This window comes from Apodemus sylvaticus, chromosome 2 (assembly GCF_947179515.1).
Source record: "Apodemus sylvaticus chromosome 2, mApoSyl1.1, whole genome shotgun sequence".
Classification (NCBI taxonomy): Eukaryota; Metazoa; Chordata; class Mammalia; order Rodentia; family Muridae; genus Apodemus; species Apodemus sylvaticus.
In genome coordinates, this window is record NC_067473.1 from 113710228 (window position 1) to 113734298 (window position 24071).

Genomic DNA, 24071 nt, shown 5'->3' on the forward strand with positions numbered 1-24071 from the left:
CCTCTCTGAAGGGGAGCATCCAGGGTTCCACCTCACATACACTTTAGCACCCACATAGCCCGGTCCTAGCCCGCGGTAACTTACCTCTCTTAGCCTCTCTCTGCTCATCTGAAGAATGGAACCAGCAGCCATTTCACACCGCTGTGAGGGGCTGAGAGGGCACAGAGCCACGGCCCGACACAAGGTAGGTGCTGCCGGCTTCCAGCACTCTACATTTCTGCCAGAGCTCAGGGTGCTTTCTCATTCTCACAGATGAATAAGCTGAGGTCTGAGAGGAGTGACTCATGGATGAGCACCCCTACTCCAATGACTCGCTCTATTACCCATTCCACCCCAAATGCATAATCGTGCCCCACCCCAGGGCCCCCAGGGGGTGTTCACAATCAGATAAGTTCTTTAGGAGCTGGGCAAGCCTGCTTCTGGTATATGGAGGCTTCAGGGCCCACACCTGTCTCCCCTTTGGAACAAGAGGCAGTCCTACTGGGTTCCTCCCAGAGCAGGCAAGATAAAGGGACCATGTCCTAAATCATGACTTGATGTGACAAACTGAGTATTTGTCTTCTAACTCACTCCCGAGCAACCTAAGTGAATCCTTCTCCTGGTTCCCTAAAGCCCTGTGCTATCATTACCCGTGCAGCCCACACATTAAGACACAGTTTGGGCAATAGCAATACTGCTGCTTCTATGGAAGCCACAGAAAGATATAAAGACAACTGGGTCGCTTCAAGTGACCACTTCCTGACAAACAGATCTGAGAACACTAATATCTCTTTGCTCTTCCCAACGCTGCTTCCTGACCCCTCCCCCGCATGCTAATGTACTGCATGGCTGAATCCAAACAGTGCCTCCCCTCTGCCAGGCCCTCAGCCACCAAGCCTTCAGAGCTTTAGCCAGGCTCCTCCCTGGGCCCAGGAACAACGTTAGGCCTCTTCTGCAGCACCAGTCACATTCAAGCAGTCCTTTATTTACAGTCGGTCCCCAAGTGGGTGGGGCCCTGTCTTCCTCCTTCTACACATAACTGGAATGTGCTGAGCTGAGTTCTGCCTCAGGAGTGTGGAGTAGCAGGGGGCTGGGCACTGAGATGAGGAGGTCCCTCTCCTGGGGATGGGCACCAACTGTTCTAGAAAGGGAAGACCTGACCCTGCGGACTGTGCCTCTTCCTCACAGGTTACAGGAGCTCCCCTAACTGCCCGTGCCCACTCGACCCTCCAGCAGCCCATGACTAAACCGTGGGAGGCCCCTTGTTCCCATGCAGCCTCCTTCCCTCCTGAGAGGCACCTGATGCCAGTCAGAGACAGCCACTGAGCCAGGAAGTTCACTTCCCACTGACCTTCCTCATTCCAAAGGCTCCTCTTTCTAAATGTGGGCCTCACGGTGACCAGCTCTCTCTGTGTAAGGACAAAGATCCTTCCCTCATCTTCTGTCCTGGCCAACCAGACTCTGCTGTACTGGCTGCAGGAGTGGGGCCACAGACCAGGTCAATGGTGTCCCTTGCTTGCTAGAAACACACAGTCTCTATAGCGTGGCTATCCATAGACCAGACTCCACAGGAAAAACAGGAACTCACACACACTAGAGAGAGGAAGACTTTTAGTGAACTAAGCCTCATGGGACCCAAGTGGGGATATAACATAAAGTTCTTACTTAAACCTAAAAATAAACCAACATGCCGGGAATTTTCCATACCCACCCTACAGATGGAGAAACAATGGAGAGTTCTAAACACCTGTGTGTGGCGCTTGCTCAGAAACAGAGCTGGAAAATGAGCCAGCAGGGCTCTTTCTTCTGGCGGTGGCCACAATGGACAGTCCTACAGTGCTCATCCCTCTACCTCTTCCAAAGGCAGCCGGTGACCAGAGACAGGTCTCTTCTCTATTTGTCCTAAACAAAGTACCTCTTCCCGGTGCTTTTCCTCCCTTGCTCAACTGAAGCCCACTTCCTCCAGGAAGCCTTCTCTAGTTACCTCAGCTCGTCACCAGTTCATAGCACTGCCTACTCTTAACACCTGGGGTTTGTCTCTCTGATTATGTGTCCTGCGTCCCCAACCAGAACCCTACATCTTCACAGCCCCAACACTGAAAGCACCAGAACTGACTAAGGGGAAACCTGTGACCTCCTTGCCTCTCCATCATACAAAGGGTCCTACCAAAAACCCTGACCACCCCCTTTACCTTTGGAGCCTGTGCTTCCTGGTGGCCACACATCAATTTCCAACTGAGTAATTGCAGCCCATCACACATACATCATCCCCTATATTTGAAACTCTTTTGAGGTTGTCATGGGAACTGCATTCGCTCGCCTTCATTCACTGATCAGACCTCACAATTAGCTTTGGCAGCGGAAGGCTTTGTCAATGGCAATCATCAGGAGAAGGAAGCAGAGGAGAAGGAACAACAGCAGAAGAAAGATGGCTTTCCTTGGTGGTCCCGCAGAACCAGACACAGCGACGGCACTGCTGATGTCCAGTAGGACAAAGAGGCAGCCCCAAACCACTCTCTCGCTTCCCCATGACAAGTCAGGTCACTCCATAAAGGTAACTGTGCTACTATTATGAATCATAATTAACTATCTTATAAGCAGGGTTTCTGATGTGTGACCCCCCCCCACCCCCAAAGGGTTGAAAACCACTGGTCTAGATGCTCAGGAGAAGGCGGAGAATTGAGTTTCATTTGGATCAAATGCAACAATCTTTTGGACCACCAACTCTTCCAGGACCAATCAAATAGCAGGAAACTATATGATGACCCTACAGAAATAGGGTACATGTGGAGTACCTCAGAAACCCAGGGTGGCTTGGAAGAAGACTTGCAAAAGGAATTAACAGATTTACCCTGCTTTAAGGGTCTGTGAACACCATCAAGTTGGAGTGCCCGGCCACCTTCATCTTTGCACACCTCTGCCATTAGCATCTTTTGAGTTGCACTCCAGGAGCAGCAGGGTCAGGGGAGTCAAAGCTCTCCTCAATCCTTCACAAGTTCCTACACGCAAACTCTCCGGACCCTGTCCCTCCCTCCGCAGCTGGTTTGCAAGAGGCCCAAGGGTGATTAAGGCAGACTCTGTCCTCAAGGCACTCCTCCCTTCCAGCTTTATAACAGCATTCTGGTAAGAAAATGTTTCCTTGATCTCATGCAGGACAAAGGTCACACTGTCACCCTCTACTCCGGGCTCAGGCTCGGGGCCTGGCCTGGCCCACGCTAGCCCCGGAAGAAGCTTGCTGGATGGAGCTAGCCACAGGTTAAAGCATACCACCTGATTCTGGAAACTGAGGCAGCACCAAAGAGGAGCTGTACTTCTCTAGGAACAGGGACATTGTAGGTCCTGGGACCCAGGGGATTCCAGAAGGTATGTGTCCTCCTTGCTCTAGTGTTTGCTCTTTTGCTCCTGTCCCGGACCCCTCCTCCCTGCACCTCTCCGGACCTTCTCACCCCACCCCCAGGCCTCAAGCAAGAACCTCTCCCTCTCTCTCCTAGGTGCCAACATTATTCCTGGAATCTTGAGGGGGGGGGGGCCAGGAGGTCAATAAAATAAAGACAAGTGAGAACAGCCAAGGTCTCCCCACAGCTATGACTCAGACGTGGCACCACAGTCCAGTACCTGGGCGCACGCTTTTGCCTCAACCTCTCCTTGTCCCTCCTGAGGCTTCCTCTAACAATCAAGAGGGCCAACAGGGTGGGGGGTGGGAGGGTATAAGGACAACCACAGTTCCAGCCTATTGTGAGGATCTGGATTCACTGTGCTATCAGCAGTGGGAGGCATGTAATTTTTCCACTAACTCCCAGGGCTTAGCAGTGCTGAACTCCCACAAGGTAGTCAGGTCAGTATTGCAAACAGAGCCACAGGAGAGCCCAGCCCACCACATTATTTGAAGCAATCAAGCAACTCCCATACTTGAGTTCACCTGAAAGGCAAATGATCCTACACAGAGCTGCTTTCTCAGACCCCCAGACCCCTCCCCTCCCCCCTCAGTTATTAGTAAAACCTCAGGCTGTCAACTTATGTGGCAGACAAGGCCACAAAAGTATACACAGTCCAGGAGTGGCAACAGTTTTGGACCCACACAGAGCACCAAGCAGAGGCCTGTAACAACCCTAACAGACTCTTCCAGAACAGCCAACTAGAGCACAGGGAGTGCACAGAAGATAAGGGGATCTCATCCTCTAACATAGCTTCCTGAGCTCCCTCTTCTTCCATAGGCAAAGAGGAGATGGAGCCTAAACCTTGAGTTCCAGAACAGTTTGTCAGCCCACCCAGCCACCACACGGCCTTCTACAGGAGACAGCCTAAGGCAGAGGGGTGACTCTGGGCTGGGTTTGTGAACATGTTTGTGCAGGACAACTTGGACAACGTTCCCTGAGGCTTTGATCAGGACTAGGTGGGAGGGTTCTAGTCACCTCAAGGGATCCCACTGCTGTTCTAAAGAAAAACACAGCCCAGCCATGCCTTCAAGAATGGTTTCTGGAGTAGGTTAGGATTCAGAAGAGCATTGTTCTATTCTACACCATGGCCACGATTCCCAACCCAGAAGGCTATTTCCGCAACCTGAAAGAGGCTATGATGAAGATGGATCTGGGGACCACACGGGGACACCCTATGTCCAGCTCATAGCTCTGTCCGATAGCTCTTCTATACTAGTAACTTGAGACAGGGTCTTAGTATATAACTAACTGGCCTGGAACTCGTCATGTAAGAAGCTGGACTACATAAAGAGTTAAGCCAACCTCCAACTCATGAGTCCTTTCTGCTTCCACCTCCCAAGTGCTGGGATTACAGGTATGAGCCACCACTCCCAGCTAAGAGCATTCTTTATCTGCATTGTCCAACACAAGTCATTAGCCACAAGCAGCTGAGTATTTAGAAGGTAGCTATTGTAACCACTGCTGTAATTTTAATTTTAATTTAAATAGCCATCCATGGTTTACAGATCTCACATTGGATGGCTCAGATAAATCATGCTTTTAAAACCTGGAGTGGCCATGAATATTCTAGAGAATGTGCCAAAAACCATATACTGTCTCCCCAGAGAAGATATCCTGTTGCACACTCGGGAAATTCAGCTGAACCTTTCAGAAAGCTTGCAAACCTGACCTCAACCAGATCTGAGACTAAGTCCATTTACAGGATAAAGCCTAGGACTGGGGTACAGCTCAGGCATAAAGCACTTACTTGTCTTAACATGTTCGAGGTCTAATCCCCAGCATGACAAGAAAAACTGAGGAGCCAGAGGTGGCTCTGTTTAGAAACCTGCCTGCTGCATAACATGAGGGCCTGAGTTTTGTCCCCAGGACCTACAGCACCCACACGATAGCCCAGTTTTTATGCTGCCCTAGTGCTAGAGATGCACTCCTTCTTGGGGGTCGCTGGACAACCAGTCTAGCTGAGTCTGCAAACTCAGTGGAAGACTGTCTCAAGACATAAGAGGATTGGCCTAGAGAGATGGCTCAGTGGTTAACAGCACTGGCTGCCCTTGCAAAAGACACAGATTCAATTCGTAGCACGTACTTGTCAGCTAACAACTATCTATAGCTCTAGTTCCAGGGGATCTGACACCATCCTCTTCTGGTCTCCACAGGCACTGGGCACACACATGCTGCACAGACATACATGAAAGTGAAAAACCTATATACATAAAGTTTATATCTTTAAAATGAGGTGGACAGATCATGGTAGAAAGAGACAAAAAGGTTCTCTGAGTTCAAGGCCGGCTTGAACTACTAATGAATTCCAGGCCAGCCAGGACTATTTAGTGAGGTGCTGTCTCTAAAATAGAAGGTGGACATCAATTGAGGAAGATATTCAAAACTGATCACTGGCTTCTGTGAGTGCATTCACACACGCGTGCGTAAGCACAAATGCACACTCATACACACACATTAAGTACAAAAAATGTAAGCAATAATGCTATGCCGCAGGATAGATATTTATTTCTTCTGCAAGGAAGCTGAGTTAGGAACATGAAACTACACCTGATGCTGCACTTCCTACAGACCCTGTAAGACCCCTCCCCCTCCCTCGCTGATAGCCTGTCACCAGGCAGCACCCAGCCTCTATCCAGACACACACAGGCACAGGAAACAGGGCACCCCTCAGGCTAGCTAACCAGCGTAGGAAAAACTGTAAACACATTCCTTCCATCTACCATGGCTTCAGTCAGCCTGCTTAGAACCTACTAACAGAAGGTCTGTAGCCGCCTCCACAGGAAGGAACTGACTCCTCTTCCACACAACGTTTGTTCCTCCACTCATTTCTAAGTGACTAGCCCCATTTCCTTTGATTGTCCTGTATGTGACCACTGTGACAGATCAAGATAGGCTGAGGAAATTCAGAGTCCCAGCTCTCTCCACCTGGTCAGGAAGCCAAGCCCTGGCATGCGCAGCTTTTTTAAAACAAGACCACTGGGGGCTGGAGAGATGGCTCAGCGGTTAAGAGCACTGACTGCTCTTCTGAAGGTCCTGAGTTCAAATCCCAGCAACCACATGGTGGCTCACAACCATATGTAATGAGATCTGACGCCCTCTTCTGGTGTGTGTCTGAAGATAGCTACAGTGTACTCACATATAACAATAAATAAATCTTTAAAAAAACAAACAAACAAAAACAAACAAACAAACAAAAAAACAACAAAAAAAACAAGACCACGAGGGCTGGAGACATGGCTCAGGGGCTGGGAGCATTTGTTCTTACAGAGGCCCCAGGTTCAATTCCTAGTAGTCATGCCATGGTTTTAAACCATCCATGACTCCAGTTCCAGGAGGACCCAACACCCTCCTCGGATCTCTGAGGGCACCAGGCTTGCACATAACAAAGGAGGCAGAACACATACACTATTCTAGAAAGGGAAACACGCCTAAACCTTTCCACTTAAGTCCCATTGACTCTGGCTGAGGCTGCTCAGGCTGCTGCCATCTCTTCTGCCCTTTGTCCTATCTTCCAACTTAAAGCCACTTCCTCGTCTGCCAACACCCACTCATGAGCTGCTGCACAAGCCTAGACGCTTCAACCAGACCCAAGATTCCACGGACATACCCCTCCCTCTGCTAACCACCATTTATGACCTGTGGGCCTATTACCGCCCACATCGGGATTTCCAGTAGCACCCATCTGAGAGCCTTCCTGGCTCTCAGATTTCACCCTGGTTTTCAGATTATACCCAAGTCCTTAAACAGTACCACCCCAAACTCACCAGCCCAAGGAACTCCAGGGAAATAAGAACAGAGGCGATCCTGGGTCCGGTTCTCCTTTCCTGGTTGGCAGCTGGAATTCTGTGCCTGGCTGTGAGTTATTTTGACCCCTTCCCCTGCTCCACACCTTCTTCCCCTTGTCTCACAGTGTCAGAGATTTACTCTTCAAACTCTAATGGTTATATAAACCACCTGGTTATCTGGCCCAACTACAGATTTGGGTTCAAAAGGTCTGGGATGGATTGGAGAGATGGCTCAGTAGTTAAGAATACTGACTGCTCTTCTAGAGGTCCTGAGTCCAATTCCCAGCAACCACATAGTGGCTCACAACCATCTGTAATGGGATCTGATGCCCTCTCCTGGTGTGTCTGAAGACAGCTACAGTGTTCTCATATGAATCAATCAATCATGCTCTAACAAGCTCTAGAAAACACTGCAGGTCAGCTGTATAGCAAGGTGAAGTGAGACTTAATCTCTCCGTGTCCTGTTACTCAGGTGGGAACCGTGTCTCTTTGTTTGCAGCAGGGGGTCCCCATCCTGAACAGCAGATTCACTTCAAGAGCCTCATACCTGTCAACTCTGCTTTAGGTTAGTTAAATCAAAATTCCTGGCAGGTGGGAACCCCCGAACTAGGAGTTTAAATTTTCCCCAGGTGATCCCAGTGTGGATCCACACTGGATGATGGAACAGGGCAGTAAGGCTCAGATCTGTCCAAGAAGTTTCAAGAGAGTCTATCATTTCTCTGCAGAAATTCAGATCTTAGCTTGTCTAGGCAGCTTGCTAAGGGACCACAGGCATTCCCATAGCCCATTGCTAGCCTTTCTGAAGTCTCACTTCTCTCAAACACCACCACCCTGTCAATAATCTGTTCTAGAACTATCAAAAATTAACTATTGTATTTGCAAAACACTGAAAAACTGGACTTCTTGCCAGCCCTAACCTGCACTTCAGTCATAACCTGCACACCATAATTCTGAAAGCACGCACTCAGTAAAATACTCAGTAGGAAGCCAATGGCCGGAGGTGACTGGCTCTCTCTCCTTCCCCAGTATGAACCCCCAAGTACACGGGGACCCAACGGCTGCTTCTCCTGGCCCTGCTTATGCTCCCCGAGTTGCAGGCCTCCTTCACTTCCTTCTCCTTACCATACAGAGAATCTGCTGTCAAACGCATCTCCTAGTAGGCACAGGACCTTCTGGCCACTGGCCTCCTGGTGTGCCTGGGAAGCTCAGGCCATTCCTGAACCTCCTAGTTACAAACCCCCAGTGGGCACAGCCCTGACCATCTGTATACTTGACAGTAACGTGGCACCACACTAATGGCTCAGTTAGGCTTGGGCCCCTTTCACTACCCTTATCACATTTCCTTTAAAAAAAAAAAAAGCACCCCTTTCTCTCCGCTGGCTCTCCTTATTGAGTCTGTGGCTAGGGGGTTAAAAACAGCGTGTTGACAATTTTCTAGTCTTCTTGCCCAGCCTTTTTCTCAGGCCTCGAACATCTGGGTGGGCTTGTTTTTAAAGAATCTCATCACCTAGCTTACTCCAGTTGTCTCTCCCTTTGCTGAATACCCTCCTCAGGAAGCTGGAGTCCCAAATGGCTTAGCAAGCACCCATCATGCTTCTGACATTGTTGCAAGACCACCTAGACCTGGAGAGCTGCGCAAGTATCTTGTCAGAAAGCTGAAGCAGATGCACATGGCTGATGGCTAACCAGGACCCTCCAACCACATACCGCTATCCACTCTGGTCCGTACAGATCTTCAGCTTCCAGCCTTACGTGTGTATTTTTCTATACAGACTCACTTGTCCTCCTTACTCAGGTCTTCACTTCCCTTTCCTTGTTCCTGAGGTATAGACATTCCCCCCTTCCTATGCCTGGTTGCAGAATCCTTTTCTACAGTTCTTCCAGCAAGCCAGGGAATGTCTCAAGGTAAACACTTAATCTGTATTTACAGACTTACGATTCAGTCAGACTAATGTATAGTTAATATGTGAAGTTTAATTCTGCCACTGTGTGCTGGCTACTGACTGAGTGTGCCAGATATGATGCATTTTCTCTTACATTTTAGCCTTGTAACATTGAGATTACCCCATCTCACAACTGAGAACACCAATGCTAGAGGGTTTTACTATGTTGCCTTACAGTGCCTCATACTCAAAGTCTACTAAAGAAGCCTGCCTTTATTATTCAAGTAAAAAGAATGTATGTAAATCAAGCAAACTCAGACACCAGCCTAAGCTCTGAATTTTTCTGTAAGTAGGAATGAAGACCATGGTCGAGGTACAAATGCCTTCAGATGTGTTGCACCTACTGCCAACCCAGAGAACCAACCACCTGCTGCTGGGAATCCATCGTTAATCTTCAAATTCTAAACTACTGAGCCCAAGGATTCTGGCACACCCTCTCCAAAGCCCACTGGGAAAAAAAGGCCAAGTAGAGAAGAGGATAAGCTCCCCCTCCCACGTGCATGGCCCTTACAGGATGGTGCCAAGCAGCTGCAGGCAGACAGCAGAAAAGAAAACCCAGAGGCAGCTGGAAGAGTTGAGTCAGGATGGAGTTAAGGATGTCCAGAGGACTAGAAACCCCAAGGGGTACAAATGAAAGCAGATGGTAAGACCTCTGGGGCTCTAGGGAAGGAGTGTCCCACCACACCTGAGGAGTCAGGCCAAAGGAGAAAAAAGACCTCAGCAGTCCTGGGACACATTTGGTCTGCTAAGCACTGTGAAGATCTAATGATTAAGGTCGCTGCGGTCCCCTGGGGCTGCTAAACACTTTGCTCAGGCAGAGTCTGTCAGGCGTCTCAGCCCTTGAATGTGCCAAAGACAAGCCCATTAGATGGAGTAGCCTCCAGATTGCTATTCCCAGGCTTTCTAGCCTTTGAGATTTTTTTTTGTTTTGTTTTTCCAAAGGAGAGTTATTAGCTACTGTTTTGTTTTGTTTTGTTTTGTTTTTAAAACCAAGCCTAAAGAAAGAAAAAGAAAGAAGAAAGAAAGAAAAACTTTGTTTTTCTTTCAAAGTTTAAATATCAATGAGAAAGTATTCACCCTTAGATTACTGCTCTTAAAAAAAAAAGTCAGGGTGTCCACCATGAAGGTGGGTGAAGGGGGAGCTGCCAAGCCTGAAGACCCGAGTGTAACCCTCAGAACTCACATGGCAGAAGGAAGAGAACTGGCTCTGTTGCTGTCCTCTGACCGCCACACAGTGCAAATACACACGAATAAACAAAATAGTTGGCCTTAAGAAAAACAACTTTCCATTGTCTCCACTACACGATTTCTTCAGAAACTGGGGGCAAGCCCTGGCCCACAAACCGACATGCAGACTCTGCGTCCTCCGTGTCACAGGGGGCCAGGCTGTGTTTGTACCTGACCTAGAGTAGCCACCAACCATGGTGAGGTCTGCGTACTGCAGACTTCTCAGGGCTATCTCTAAGCTCAGTCAACCGGAGGCCACAGTATCTTCACCATGACCCCAGGGAAACCTAGCCGGCAGCTTTCACAAGAGGAGAGAGGCCTTGGCCTCATTCCAAACGGCTCCTTAATTCAGGTCTAACCCATTGTTGCCCAGACAGGCACTTAATGCCATCCACAAATGTCACCAAGACTATCTAGTCCACAGAGTTTGGCATCTTTACCCTTGAGTCTATCAGAGGAGTGGAGAGAAATTCAGGATGGAAAAAGGAAGTGCGCGTTAGGAAGTTGTGTAACACACTGGGCTGTTCTCACAACCAAACACCAGCTCGTATACCTAGCTTACCCTCTAAGAAATGAGCTGCAGGGCATAGGTGAGCAGCATAGATGGTCTGAACACTATTGCCCAAGGCTGGTGGGAAGTGGGGAAGGGAGAGTGGGGCTGCAGATGTGATACAGATGTCTGCTTTAGCTGGTAATAGTAAACAGGGAACTTGTGGTAAGTAGCAAGTGGACAAAGGGAGTTAAGGGACAGAAACCCCCAGCAGCAAATGCTTCCCCGCCCCCAGGCTTGGATGGTTCTTCCTAGGCAAACGCCTACCAGCCGGAGGCACAGCTCACACTCGGTGTCAGGGAAATCCCAAGTGCATGTGGCACACCCTGCGCAACCGCAGGTGACCTCACGCTCAGAGCACAGCAGTTCCTGGCCACAGCAGCTGAGGAGGCTGTGAAGGCCATCAAGGACAACTCCATTTCCCCTAAGAGAAGACAGGCCCAGAGGGGCAGAAGAGTCTAGGCTCTTGGACCAATTAGTGGCGGGGCTGGGAGCCCTGCAGACGGCAGGCCTCTGTCTCTGTCCAGCGCCAGTTCCGCTGCCTGGAGCAACTTCAGCCGCTACACGCTCCGCTCCGCCTAGAATCTGCACTATTGGCTGGTCCCAACTTTCGCCACCTCTCTGCAGTCACAGCTGCCACCAACCTTGTGTGGACTGTTCACCACTATAGTAGGAAGGAAAAAGCCCAATACAGGGTCACTGCCCCTCCACACCCCCAAACCCCCAGTCTTCCCTCTTCTACCCTGAATGCAGAGAGCTCTCCTTGACACAACACTTCAAAGCACAGTATTCAGTCATAAATTGGTATCTAGTGCCTCTTACCCAACAAAATACTACTATGCCAAAGTCTCTGTGGCATTAGCAAGTATCCCACACCATTGAAAACCCCAATCATGTGTCTATCATTAATTTTCTTGTTTAAGCAAAAACAGAAATCCAAGGAAAGGCTTAAGGAGAAATACCTCCCATCCCCACCATCAGGATAGCAAAACGCCAAAGCTGTCGCTGTGGAGTTTTCACTCTAAGTGCATCCACCTTAGTCTCCACTGCTACCACAGCCGCAAATACGTCAGTCACCTTACGATCCACCTCAGGCGATCCACCTCAGGCTTCGAGTGGGAAGACAAACTTTCAAAGCTCAAGCTAAACATCTCTGTTCTGAATCAATTGTACACGTCCAAGATGGGAATGCTGGCTCTGCACACTGCATGGAACCAAATCACTCTCATACAAACCGTCTTGAAAAGAAACCCTCTGTGCTTCCAACAGCAGGCTGTGCTCCAAAGGACAGCAAGTGACGGAGAATGGGAGGACTGGCGTAACTGGCTGAGTCTTTTTAACCAGATCCTCGGGATGACAATGGCCTCGAGCAAGGGATGAGGAGCCTAGCAGAGGCCCACTTACCTCCTTAAGGAGCCCCGCTTTTTTCTTCAGCACCTCACACTTGCGGAGTTTGCAGATCTGGTGTGTGCGACGATTGGTGCAGCTGGTACAAGACCCACAGTTTTCCAGCCGTTGGCAGGGATCGCAGGTCCCACACCGTTTCCTTTTCTTTCGCCCATCTCCACCCCCTCGCAGTTGGGTCTCACTCCCAGCCATAGGGAGCCCAGGCCCCTGGAAGCCCCCTACCATCACCTGGCCCTGCGGGAAATCATAAAGTCCTGACAGGTCTGGTTGGACCGCCAAGGGCACCTGAAACTGGCTCATGATGCTGCCGTTGCCAGGGAAGGGGGCATAGGTGCCACGTTAAACTACTGTCCAGTCTCCTGCCACCTGCCAACAGGTCCTTCTCTCCTAAACAAGTCTACAAGGGTGAAGGCAAGGAGCTTCCGTCTCTGGGATGGGGTGGGTCTTCTTAAGTCTCTTCACCTCTGCAGCCGGCTCACAGGGCTCCTTCCAGGACCAGTCTCCCACCTGCAGGGCCCCAGGATCTGGGGCAAGACAGTGGCGGCGGCAGCCCCCAGGGAAGATTTCATCTTGGCTGGGTGGGTTCTTCACCCTCACCCACCCGGGGCTCAGGCATGAGGTGAGCCAGTGGGTGTGTGGTGGGGCAGATTAGAGTGAGGAGTTTCCTCCTGACACTTCTCCCTCCCTGGGTCAGGATGATGGAGAAGGCTACGCTGCCTGAGAGGAGGGAAAAAGACAGAAAGAGGAAGCGCATCACTCGGTGCTGAGGGACAACTTTCACGTGTTATCTCTTCCTGCTTCTGGGAAGAGAGAAAATGGGGGAAGCCAGGGTCTGAGTCAAACGAAGTCCTCCTTAAAACCTCAGAGGGAGGTACAGGGGACCTCCATGAAGGTTGAGGGGGCACAAGGCATTCAAGAGGATGAGGGGGTGCTCAAGGTGGGATTTCTGAGAAAGTTGCTCTGTGCACACCCACCCACCCTCACACACACATACATCTACTGGCTAGTGAGTTTCACTAAAATCCACACACGGCCCCTCACTGGGGGCCGCAGGACCTTCCCCCGAGGGAACAGAGCTTGCAAAATAAAGTTTGCAGAGGCTCGCACAGTAGAGCGGACGGCGCCCCAGGCGGCCTAGAGGTGGGGGGCGCGCCCATGGGGAGTCCCGCACCGGCTACCTCGCCGCGCCCCAGGAGCCGGAGCCCCGCGGGCCACAGAGAAGGGCGACCCGCGCCACCAAGGGGTGCGGGGAGGGGGCGCGCTGGGGCACAGGCCAGGCTGCGCGCGCCGCCACTGCCGCCGCTGCTCCGGCTCCTTTGTTCTGGGGCCTCGGCGGCTCCGCTCCCGCTACACCGCAGCCCCCGCCCCGCCACCCCCACCCGGCAGCACCGCACAGCCACCCGGAGCTCCTCGCCGGGTCGCTGGCTACCCTGCTGCGCCCACCACGGCCTTGCCCCGGTCCCCGTGCCGCCCCTCCCCCCACGCGCTGCCCCTCCCCCACCGCGGAGCCGGAAAGCCACCGGCTGCACCGACCTGCCCGCCGCCTCCGGGGCGGAGCGCACAAAGGGGCAAAGTTTCCCAGCCTGCCGCTGCCACCGCCGCCACCGCCACCGCCACGGCCCAAGGTGTGCGCCTCCGGGAGCGGGAGCGCCCAGCCCAGCCAAGATCGCTGCGCGCGCGGAGTCCCCCCCCACCCCGCCCCAGCCCCGGCCGAGCAGTGGGTGCCCGGCGCAGGAGGAAGGAAGCAGCGGCGGCGGCCGCGGCGGCGGCAGCAGCAGCAGGAGCAATGAAGGCGGCCGCGGGACTCCCCGCCCCCCGCGCGCCGCGGCACGTGCTCGCCCGGGGACTCCCCCGCCCGGGAGGGCGCGCACGTGCGGTCCCGCCGAGGCTGGCCGCTAGGCCCGGGACCGCGCAGGAGCGGAGTTCCCGGGGAGGGAACGAGGCGCGCGCGGGCCGCCCGGGTTTTGCACCTGCAGCGCCTCCCCAGGCCTCTCGGCGGGGCCCTCCTAGAGTCGCGCCTGTCCCCGCGGGCTGGCCCTTTCCTGCCCTCCGGCGGGGCCCGCAGCCCGAGCTGGCGAGGAGGGGCGGGGCGGGGCGCGGACCTCCCCAGCTAGGCCCTTGGCCCAGCCGCCTGGGTGTCCCCACTTCCTGCCACTCCCTGCGTGCTCGGGACGGCCCCACGCTCGCCCGGCTGCCCCGAGCCCAACCGACCCCCTTTCTCTTCCTCGGCTGCCTCTCAGGCCCAGGCAGGACAATAGGGGACATCGCGCGTTTGCGTACCGAGTCAGCCTGACCCGCAAGAAGTGGTGCCCGAGGGCAGAGAACGAGCGCCCGCTGCTTGGCATCCGCTGGAGGGTCACAGCCGAGCGCCCTGCCTCGGCCGACCCCAGGGCTCTGCCATCGCCAGTCTCCCCAGCGCTGTTCTCGGGCTCTTTAGCATCTAAAACAAAGACTAATCCCAGACCCCCGCCCTGTCTCCCAGAGGAGAGGGAAGGGGCGCGTCGCAGAGAGGAACCCAGACAGTTTCGGGATGGGCTCAGTTTCCGAGGGCCCAAGTTCTCACGGAGGCCTAAATATCGCAAACACTTTGAAAAAGACACCCTGGGCTGTGTTCTAGGCAGGGGGTGAGGGACAAGACACAGGAGTATTTCCAACTTGCCAAACTGTCCATTTCTCTGTGCTGATTCTCCCCCACCCCTCACCTGTTGTTACTGGCCAAGTTGAAATTCCAGGTTAGATTGATTCAGCTCCACCCATGTGGTCTGACTGCCAGCCTAAAGCCCACAGCTGCGTTCCACCTACCCGGGTTGCTGTGGAGAAGGGTAGGTCTGTACCCTCCCTACACAAGGGCAAGTCCTGGCAGAAACAGACACAGGGTGAACTAACCGGACCAGTTTGGGCGGTGCTCACCCAGCAGGTACCTGGCAGGCGTCCTCATCCACTGAACCTAACATCTCAGAACTGGAAAAAGAGTCTTTTGCCAACTCTGTGTGTGTGTGTGTGTGCGTGTGTTGCGGGGAGGGGTGTGGTGTGTGGCTGGCGGTGGGGTTAACTGATCTCAAACAGCTCTCGCTGTCCAGAAAGCCTTAGGCAGTTAGCTGAAGCTGCAGGAGTTGCCTGGGACTTCCTCTGGCACGCCTAATATTTGACAACCTGTTCCACAGTCCAGCTTGTCAGCTGAGCGCTGGTGGTGAACATGGCTACAACACCTACTTCCTACCACAGCCTCTGGAAGTACCCAAGAGTTTCTAATCAAAGAAGTTAAGAGTAGAAATGGCAATATAGAGTTGTGGACTTGGCACGCATAATGCACACACACTTGCACACACACTAAACATAGGTGAATGATTAAAAATGTTTAATGTCTCTTAAGTGGTTACACGCCTGCTTACCATGTTCCTTTTGTTTGCCTATTATTTGACAGACGGGCTGGATGTGAGGTGAAAATAGCTTGGGCATTAGAGAAGTCTGGCTTCCAGACCTGCCTCTAGCACTGGCAACCTTGTACTGGGCACAACACATCATCTCTCAAGAGAATCCAAATAAAGTACTTAATATCGGTTTCACTGAATGACAAGTGGTTCTCACTGCTAACGATAGAGCAGCTTTGTGAGCTAAGTATTGTCATTAGGTCAGTTGGTTACCAGGTTGTGGAATCAGAAGCAGGCCAGGCGAATTCTGATTTGCCTGGGTAATTGGCGGCAACAGTTAAAAGACTTATCCTGCACCTTTTGTGGAACTCTTTGGCTCAGATAACCTGATGGGATGCTGGCGTGTGGGGTTCACCAGGATAGAATACAGGGATGCCTATGGCCAACCTCGTGGAGTAAGCAGAGGAGGCCAGCCTACCCAGTTCATACGCAAAGCTCAGGCGTGGAAGAGCTCAGGGGTCAGGGTATGAGAGGAAAGAGGTATCAGAATGAGCCTTGGGGCACATCAGCTTAAGAGCAGCCAAGCCTGGTGACATAAATTGAGCCACCCAAAAGGAAGGAGCCAGGCCTGGCAAGAGACCTCCCTGGCAAACCTTCCCAGTCACTTTTCTCTCTGGAACGTCACATCTCGTCACATCTCAGGTCTGTTGCTTTATCCTTGCCCTGTTTCAAGAATTCCTTCCCTGAGAAATAAAAGTTTACTCCTTCCTTCTAAGGTCCCAACAAACCAAAGCACAGTTATCAAGTTTACCCTGTGAGAGAGTACTGGACTCACAAAGTATTGTTGAGGGGTTACTGGCAGGAACATGAGGGACCCCAAAGCAGCAGCCACACTTCAACCAACAGGAATGAAGACTTCAACAGTCACGGAGCAGGAGATCCCGCCTGTTAACTTTACCAGTTTAGATACTCTAGCACCTCCTGTTTGCAATTAAGGCCAACTTGACTACAAATGGCTGGGAGGAGGGGCTTGAAGCTCAGGCGAGGAACCAATGACCCCCCACCCCCAACTTCCATGAGGAAATGTCAACAGTCAACAGCTGGATCTGGATGGTTTCTTGCAAGCAGGTGCAGTTCATCTGATGCAAAAGCTCATTTTTTTACTCTCAGGGCTGAGTTCAACAACATACCCCTTCTCTCTTCCAGGTTCTTGAAAACCCTTTAGGTCTGGGCACAAATGCCAATTCTCCCAAGAAGGTTCCAGTAACTCAGATGCCAGGGTTCCTCCCATTTCACCCACACTCCGTCCAGAGAACTGTTATCAGTGTTATAACTGTTTGCATATTTCCCTTCTAGACACCAGACCAGCTCAGAAGGGCCAGGACCACACTGTTCTTTCTCCTCTGTCACCTCAGACCTAGCACCAGATCAGCATGTGTTGAAGAAGGAAGAAACAGGTCAACAGCGCCAACCAGTGAAGCACCCCAGAAACACTAGGGATCCATAGGCTTCCAGATTTCTTCCCTGACTAGTGTCCAGCCTGCCCAGATCCGTCAGGCGTACCTCAAAGGAAGTCCAAGGCACTCACTCGGGTCTGCTTTGGGGTTTCCAGCCTTCTGTGCTGTGGCTTTATGCCCACGCTGCTCAGGTCAGAGGAGCAGATGAGGAAGACGATGAGCAGAACTCTTCTTCTCTGTGCAGACCTTGAGTTGCAGCACCCTGTCTCCTGGGAACTTTAAAAAGTTACACTCCTGTTCACCCTAACCTATTCCACTGGAAACTTCCTGCCTGACCCAGCAACCTCTTAACAAACCTTTCATTTGTCAATTTAAAAAAAAAAAAAAAAAAAACCATGCATTTACTTACTGCGTGTGTTATACATGTGGCACACGAATGCCATTCTCTGCTTCTACCTGGGGAGTCCTGGGCATTGAACTCCGGTCATCAGATTTACTGACAAGCACCCTTAACTGCTGAGCCATATTGACAACCTCGCTGATGACAAATCTAAGCAATGGACTAGAGGAAGCAGCTGGGAAGCAAGTTCAGGACCTGATCAGGGTCTGCCCTTGAGATGCTTAGGAGAGAGTACAAGGTCTGCCCTTTGTGAACTGGCCTGGCTGGCCCTCTCTCCTCAAAAGAGGGTGGAGTCTCCTGTAGCAAAGTGTGTTCCAACCCTGCTTGAGCTGCCAGGCAGGCTGGACCTGGACAGGAAACGAAGCCTTAAGGCCTAGAGGGATGGTAAGCTGACTTCTGGATGTGGGCTAAACTGTAAGTGAGCTTCAGTTCCATCAAGGAAGTAAAGTGGACGTTGACTTAGGATCGCAGCAGAAGGGACGGGCAGGCATCATTACTGGATGTGTGCTCTTCTGTAGCTTGATCAAGAAGTGATGGGGGAGGGGGAGGACACATGGTTGGGGGGGGGGGAAGGCACCTCATGTGCAAGCCCGGTGACCTGAGTTTGATTTCTAGCATTCCCAGGAAGGTGAAAGGAGGGAAGTGACATCACAGAGTAGTCCTCTGACTTCACATGTGCGCCTGCCACGGGTGCCCCTGATAGAATGAAACTGTAAAACTTAAAAAGAAACCATCGGGAACTGTTCAGTGAAGCGGTACTGCTGGGCTTGCTGACCTGCAAATACCTAATGTGACTAGTCTCGGAGGAGGCGCCCTCGCCTCGCCTACGCTAAGTGATGTGTCTGATTTGGCGAACGCAGCTTTAGATACAGGCCCTGGGCTTGCTTGCTTCTCTCCTTCTCCTTTTTTTTTCCTTCTAAATCTTGATTCTGACATTGAACTCAGGATCCCAGGCTTACATACCAAGTGCCTTTACCCACTGCGCCATCTCACGGGCCATCTCATCTGGTGTGCTTCGTTTTCAAGGTTGGACAAGTTGGGAAATTTATTTCATCTTGGATGTTACTTCTTTGATCATGTATTTGGTTTTGGGGATGTGATTGGTCATGTATTTTTGTTTTAGGGGTGTGTTTAATCATGTATTCGGTTTTGCTGGTGTGTTTCTTGTTTTGTTTTGTTTTCTTTTGAAAGATTTATTTATTTTTATGAGTATTTTGCCTACATGTAAGTATGTGCACTATGTGTATGTCTTAGTGCTGGAGTTACAGACAACTGTGAGCCACCTTGTAGGTGCTGAGAATCAAGTCCTCTATAAGAGCCGCAAGTGTCTTAACATCGAGCCATCTTTCCAGCCTTCGCACATGTATTTGTTAAAACAAAATCCTCTAATCAGCATTTAGCTTTTGCACAGAGCTTTGCCATTTCAGACCACTCCCCCACACATTGTTCTGTGTGAGGATGGGTCAACAGAAATTGTGAAAATGGTACTTTCCTTTCGGTATGGCATGGTACTTTTTATTGTTTTAGAGATAAAGTTACTGGGGCTTAAAGGAATAATGGGTCCAAAGTCATTTGATTACAGAGTAGCAGGAACTGCTCTATAAGCTGACTCCTACTAATCACACTAGGGCTGACGTGGCACCTAGGATAGCTCTTGAAGAAAGGGGAATTCACTGGTTGGTTTTATGGAGTCATGGGATGGATGTGTGTGAGGTTCACTGGTGGGTTTCTGACATCGTGGGATGTATGTGAGGTTCACTGGTGGGTTTCTGACATCGTGGGATGTACATGAGGTTCACTGGTGGGGTTTCTGGCATCGTGGGATGTACGTGAGGTTCACTGGTGGGTTTATGACATCGTGGGATGTATGTGAGGTTCACTGGTGGGTTTCTGACATCGTGGGATGTACGTGAGGTTCACTGGTGGATTTATGACATCGTGGGATGTATGTGAGGTTCACTGGTGGGTTTCTGACATCATGGGATGTATGTGAAGTTCACTGGTGGAGTTTATGACATCGTGGGATGTATGTGAGGTTCACTGGTGGGTTTATGACATCGTGGGATATATGTGAGGTTCACTGGTGGGTTTCTAACATCGTGGAATGTACGTGAGGTTCACTGGTGGGGTTTCTGGCATCGTGGGATGTACATGAGGTTCACTGGTGGGTTTATGACATTGTTGGATGTACGTGAGGTTCACTGGTGGGTTTCTGACATCGTGGGATGTACGTGAGGTTCACTGGTGGATTTATGACATCGTGGGATGTACGTGAGATTCACTGGTGGGTTTCTGACATCATGGGATGTGTGTGAGGTTCACTGGTGGATTTATGACATCGTGGGATGTACGTGAGGTTCACTGGTGGATTTATGACATCGTGGGATGTATGTGAGGTTCACTGGTGGGTTTCTGACATCATGGGATGTGTGTGAGGTTCACTGGTGGGTTTATGACATCGTGGGATGGGTGTGAGGTTCACTGGTGGGTTTATGACATCGTGGGATGGGTGTGAGGTTCACTAGTGGGTTTATGACATCATGGGATGTGTGTGAGGTTCACTGGTGGGTTTATGACATCGTGGGATGTGTGTGAGGTTCACTGATGGGTTTATGACATCATGGGATGTGTGTGAGGTTCACTGGTGGGTTTATGACATCGTGGGATGTGTGTGAGGTTCACTGGTGGGTTTATGACATCGTGGGATGGGTGTGAGGTTCACTGGTGGGTTTATGACATCGTGGGATGGGTGTGAGGTTCACTGGTGGGCTTATGGATCACATGTACGTGTAAAGTTCTAGACTGTGCTTTTCCTTTGTGGGTTTATTTTATGAAAACTCATTTTAACTGATTTACCTATTTTTATTTTATGTGTATGTGTGAATGCCTCCATGCACGTTATGTGTCTGCTGCTTGAGGAGGTGAGAGGAGGGAATCGGATGTCCAGAGCTGGAGTCCCAGGAAGCTGTGGGCCAGACTGTGGGTGCTAGGAACCAAACACAGCTGTGTGAGAGCAGCCAGTGCTCTTAACCACTGAGCCATCTCTCCAGCCCCAGCCTTTGTGTTTTATAGCAAGTTTTGTGACTACATATTAAATTTGACTTGACTAGAATATACTATGTTAATTGCAAGGAGAATAACAGAGAGGTGAAATCACCTGGAAATCTTCCAATCTGAGTGGTCTCAGCAGGATAGGGGCTCTCCTTGGCTCAGGAGCCCAGGCTGACAAACGCTTAACATGGAAAAAGACCTGGGTGCCTCCAGTCTGTTTGATTGACAGAATCAGTTATGTTGCTAGTAGGGATCAGTTATATGATGCTACAGTAGCAAACAGGCCCTGGATTTCAGTGATGTTACATGAGAAAAATATGTTGGTTGGGGGATAAGATGTCTCTATGGGTACTGTGCCTACTGCTCAGCATGGGGACCTGACTGGATCCCCAGCACCATGCAGAAAGACTACATATCCATAGCCCCAGCTCTGGGAACAAAGACAGAACAGCAAACTCAGCCAATCAGTGAGTTCCAAATTCACTGAGAGATCCTGGCTCAAAAAAAAAAAAAAAAAAAATCGAAGGGTCTGGAGCGAAGGCTCAGCAGCTAAGACACTTGCTGCTCTTGTAGCTCCTCGGAGGACCAGAGTTCTGTTCCCAGCACCCTTGCTCAGGCTGCTCACAACTACTTGTTGGTTTATTCATTTTTTTGTTCATTTGTTTTGGACAGTTTCTCTGTGTAGGCCTTGCTATCCTAGAACTCATCTGTAGACCAGGCTAGCTTAGGACTCAGAGGTCCACCTGCCCCAGCATAGTGAGTGATAGTCGTAAAGGCTGCACCACCACTGTCTGGCTGCTCACAACTACTTGTGACTCCAGCTCCAGGGATCCTCTTCTGGCCTCCATAGGCACCTGTCCACACACACCCTCCCCCAATACATATAATTAAAAAAATTAATCCTAAAAATAACTAAGGTAGAATGATAGATGAAGGCATCTGATGCCCATCTCTAGCCTCCACATAAACATCCACCATACACACACACACACACACACACACTCACAGACACACTAACACACAGTCACACGCACATACACACATACACACACATACACACACATATACACACACTCATACACACACTCACATACACACTCATAGACACTCATACTCACACAACTCATACTCACACTCACACTCACACACACACACTCACAGACACACTAACACACAGTCACACGCACATACACACATACACACACTCATACACACACTTACACTCATACTCACTCACACACACTCACACACACTCCTACTCACACACACTCACACATACACACTCACACACATACATACTCACACGCATATACACATACTCACACTCACATACACAATACACATACACTCACAGACACACACACACTCACACACACACACATACACACACATGTTTGGGCCAGTGAGAGTGATGGCTCCATGGATAGAGGGACTTGCTGACGAATCTGATGATCTGAGTTTGATTCCCAGGTCCCTCACAATGGAAGGAGAGAACAAACCTTCAAAAATTATACTCTGACTTCCACAAGTGCTATGACACACACACACACACACACACACACACACACTCTAAAGATACGTCATTTTTCCAAAGTTTTTTACAGTTCAGTCACAGAACATGTACATTGTAGTGGGGCCCTATTTCCACTGTCACCTAGGCTGCTGCAGGTGGAAAAACATCTTTCTTTAACCTGGAGCATGGATGTAGGGCAATAGGGCACTGGTCCTTAAATTTAGCTCAAAGTGATGGCTCTGCCTTCACCAGCCGATGCAGATCCCAGCAGGAAGTTCAGTAAGTACACTCTTGCTGAATGCCTGAAGGCGTGGGACGTTTACTTGGTTAATGGCACTGGTGGCTGCTGCAGAGATGAGTGAGGAGTGTGTTCCTGTGATTCATCCTGATCCTTTCCAGGGCAGTGCTCCCTCCTGGAGGATGCATAACTGACATTCCCATTCTAATGGATGCTCATTCCTCATACTAGGCCAGCCCCAGAGATTTGGACCACTGGGAAAGATGGTGGAAGAGGTGAGTGGGCACAGGGAAAGCTGAACAATATCAAGGTGTGGACAGCAAAGAAAAGGGCTCAGGGTGTGTGAGACACCGGGGGCTTGCCTGCTTAAACCTCAAACAATATGGCTTTGGAGAGGCATTTCCGTCCTTGGACAAGTCCTGAGACCAGGTCTGAGCACAGCAGGCCCATCACTGGAGTGCCTGCCCCTGTAGGTCCTATCCACAGCCTAGCAAGTTGCTGGCTCCTAGATGGTGTCTGCTTTAGGGTAGGGTGTCAGGATGGAAGCTGAGTAATCGGTTCAAAGGCTGTAGCAGATATCTAGGTGAGAAGAAAGGGAGTTGTGGAGCAGAGGGTGGAAAGAGATAAGGTTTAGAGAACAGAGAAAATCTGCAGCCCAGAGGCTGACTGGTCAAAGGGGCAGAAGCCCAGGGAGGAGCCAGGCAGGCTGGGTAGAGACATGGCCACACACAGATCCGGGAAGGAACGGGTACAGGGAGGGTCACGCCTATGCAGGGAGGGCAAACTGGCTGGATCAGGTGCTCTGAGCTGCTTCTGGGTAAACATTAATGTTGAGCCCTCCAACAAGGTCTGAATTTTTCTGTTTGGTTTGTTGTTGTTTTTGAGATTGGGTCTCTTGTACCTCAGGCTGACCTTGAACTTACGGTTACTGTGGATGACTGAACTTCTGATCCACCTACCTCCATGCATGCATGAAAGAAACTTAGAAGAGAAAGGAAGGAAGGAAGGAAGGAAGGAAGGAAGGAAGGAAGGAAGGAAGAAGTGTGTGTGATAAGAAATGGAATAGACGGGCTGGAGAGATGGCTCAGCGGTTAAGAGCACTGACTGCTCTTCCCAAGGTCCTGAGTTCAAATCCCAGCAACCACATGGTGGCTCACAGCCATCCATAATGAGATCTGATGCCCTCTTCTGGTGTGTCTGAAGGCAGCTACAGTGTACTTACATATAATAAATAAATAAATAAAATCTTTAAAAAAAAAAAAGAAGAAATGGAATAGACAATATGTACCATATAAAAATGGCGAGATTCAGCTAGACAGTGCTGCCCCACACTATTAATCCCAGCACTTGGGAGGCAGAGGCAGGAAGATCTCTGTGAATTCAAGGCCAGCCTGATCTACAGAGTGAATCCCAGGACAGTGAAGGCTGCACAGAGAGACCCTGTCTCAAAAAACAAAATAAAAAAAGCAAAAAAAAAAAAAAAAAAAAAAAAACAACCCAAAACTTTAAGAGAAGGTAAAATTCCTAACTATAGATCCTAGGTCTTTACTTGGTAGAGTAAAAAGGATTGTGTGTGTGTGTGTGTGTGTGTGTGTGTTGGGAGGCAGAGGCAGGCAGATTTCTGAGTTCAAGGCCAGCCTGGTATACAGAGTGAGTTCCAGGACTGCCATGGCTACACAGAGAAACCCTGTCTCGGAAAGCAAACAAACAAAA

General features: G+C 50.5%; 1 protein-coding gene across 3 annotated transcripts in view; it reads right to left on the reverse strand.

Moving 5' to 3' along the window:
• Tet3 (tet methylcytosine dioxygenase 3) overlaps positions 1-14398 on the reverse strand; it is a 96488-nt gene extending 82090 nt beyond the window's left edge. Inside the window, exons 1-2 of one of the 3 annotated variants that reach the window (XM_052174090.1) lie at positions 14299-14398; positions 12326-13045 (exon numbers count right to left, since the gene is read on the reverse strand). In XM_052174090.1, the coding sequence (XP_052030050.1) occupies positions 12326-12628 (303 nt within the window). In that variant the 5' untranslated portion in view covers positions 12629-13045; positions 14299-14398. Of the gene's footprint in view, positions 1-12325; positions 13046-13861; positions 14025-14298 lie in introns of those variants that run through there. The other 2 variants (XM_052174091.1, XM_052174096.1) reach the window with 2 other exon arrangements.
• Between the last annotated feature and the right edge of the window lie 9673 nt (positions 14399-24071).